Here is a 1704-nt window from a genome sequence, read left to right as displayed (position 1 = left end):
ACCTTCCACTGGTTGCCCTGTTCATACCTTTCATGGTTGCCCTGTGCATACCTTTCCACTGGCTGCCCTGGTATACCTTCCACTGGTTGCTGGTATACCTTCCACTGGCTGCCTGGCATACCTTCCACCTAGCTGCCCTGATCCTTCCACTGGTTGCCCTGCATACCTTCCACTGGCTGCCCTGGTATACCTTCCACTGGGCTCGTATACTCCTCACGGTTGCCCTGATATGCACCCACTGGCTGCCCTGGTATACCTTTCACTGGTTGCCTGATATACCTTCCACTGGTTGCCCTGGTATACCTTCCACTGGCTGCCCTGATATACCTTTCACTGGCTGCCCTGGTATACCCACTGGTTGCCCTGGTATACCTTCCACTGCTGCCCTGATATACCTGCACTGGTTGCCCTGGTATACTTTCACTGGTTGCCTGTTCCCTGCCTGACACCTTCCACTGGCTGCCTGATATACCTTACTGGCGCACTGCCACTGGCTTCCTGGTGGCACTTCACTGGCTGCCCTGGCATCCTTTACTGGTTGCCCTGGTATACCTTCCACTGGCTGCCCTGGTATACCTTCCACTGGCTGCCTGGTATACCTTCACTGGCTGCTGTTACCTTCCACTGGCTGCCCTGGATATACCTTCCACTGGCTGCCCTGGTATACCTTCCACTGGCTGCCCTGGCATACCTTCCACTGGCTGCCCTGATATACCTTCCACTGGCTGCCCTATGCCCACCTTCACTGGTTGCCCTGGCATACCTTCCACTGGCTGCCCTGGCATACTTTCCACTGGTTGCCCTGGCATACCTTCCACTGGCTGCCCTGGCATGACCTTCCACTGGCTGCCTGGTATACCTTCACTGGCTGCCCTGGTATACCTTCCTGGCTCCCTGTATACCTTTCGCCATTGCCTGGTATACCTTCCACTGGCTGCTCCTGGCATACCTTTCACTGGTTGCCCTGATATACCTTCCACTGGCTGCCCTGGCATACCTTCCACTAGGTTGCCCTGGCATACCTTCCACTGGCTGCCTGCCATACTTCTGTTGCCCTGGCATACCTTCCACTGGCTGCCCTGGTCCTTCCTGGCTGCCTGGTATATGCCTTCCTCTGGCTGCCCTGGCATACCTTCCACTGGCTGCCCTGGCACACCCACTGGATGCCCTTGCCCTGGTATACCTTCATGGCTGCCCTGGTATACCTTCCACTGGCTGCCCTGGCATACCTTCCACTGTGCCCTGGCATACCTTCCACTGGTGCTCTGGCATACCTTCCACTGATTGCCCTCCTTATACCTTCCACTGGCTGCCTGCGCTTCCACTGGATGCCCTGGCATACCTTCACTGGCTGCCCTGGCATACCTTCCACTGGCTGCCCTGATATACCTTCCACTGGCTGCCCTGGAATACCTTCCACTGGCTGCCCTGGTATACCTTCACTGGCTGCCTGGCATACCGTCCACTGGCTACCTGGCATCCTTCCACTGGCTGCCCTGGTATACCTTCACTGGCTGCCTGGTATACCTTCCACTGGCTGCCCTGGTATACTTTCACTGGCTGCCTGGTAAACTCCACTGGCTGCCCTGGTATACCTTCACTGGCTGCCTGGTATACCTTCCACTGGTTGCCCTGGCATACCTTCACTGGATGCCCTGGTATACCTTCCACTGGCTGCTCTGGTATACCTTCCACTGGTTGCCT

The 1704-nt window shown here is 56.9% G+C and overlaps 1 protein-coding gene across 1 annotated transcript; it reads right to left on the bottom strand.

Moving 5' to 3' along the window:
* Window positions 1-614: 614 nt before the first annotated feature.
* Window positions 615-1340, bottom strand: LOC121877291 (collagen alpha-1(VIII) chain-like). The gene has a single exon (XM_042382969.1). It carries the CDS (start codon window positions 1338-1340, stop codon window positions 615-617), a length of 726 nt encoding a protein of 241 aa, XP_042238903.1.
* Between the last annotated feature and the right edge of the window lie 364 nt (window positions 1341-1704).

The sequence above is a fragment of the Homarus americanus genome, unplaced genomic scaffold, assembly GCF_018991925.1.
Source record: "Homarus americanus isolate GMGI-L3 unplaced genomic scaffold, GMGI_Hamer_2.0 scaffold367, whole genome shotgun sequence".
Lineage (NCBI taxonomy): Eukaryota > Metazoa > Arthropoda > Malacostraca > Decapoda > Nephropidae > Homarus > Homarus americanus.
Note: the sequence above shows the minus strand (reverse complement) of the source record. Positions and strands in the feature narration are given on the sequence as shown.

Excerpts from the sequence above, each read along its gene's own strand:
- LOC121877291 (XM_042382969.1), bottom strand. The coding sequence starts at position 1,340 with ATGCCAGGGCATCCAGTGGAAGCGCAGGCAGCCAGTGGAAGGTATAAG.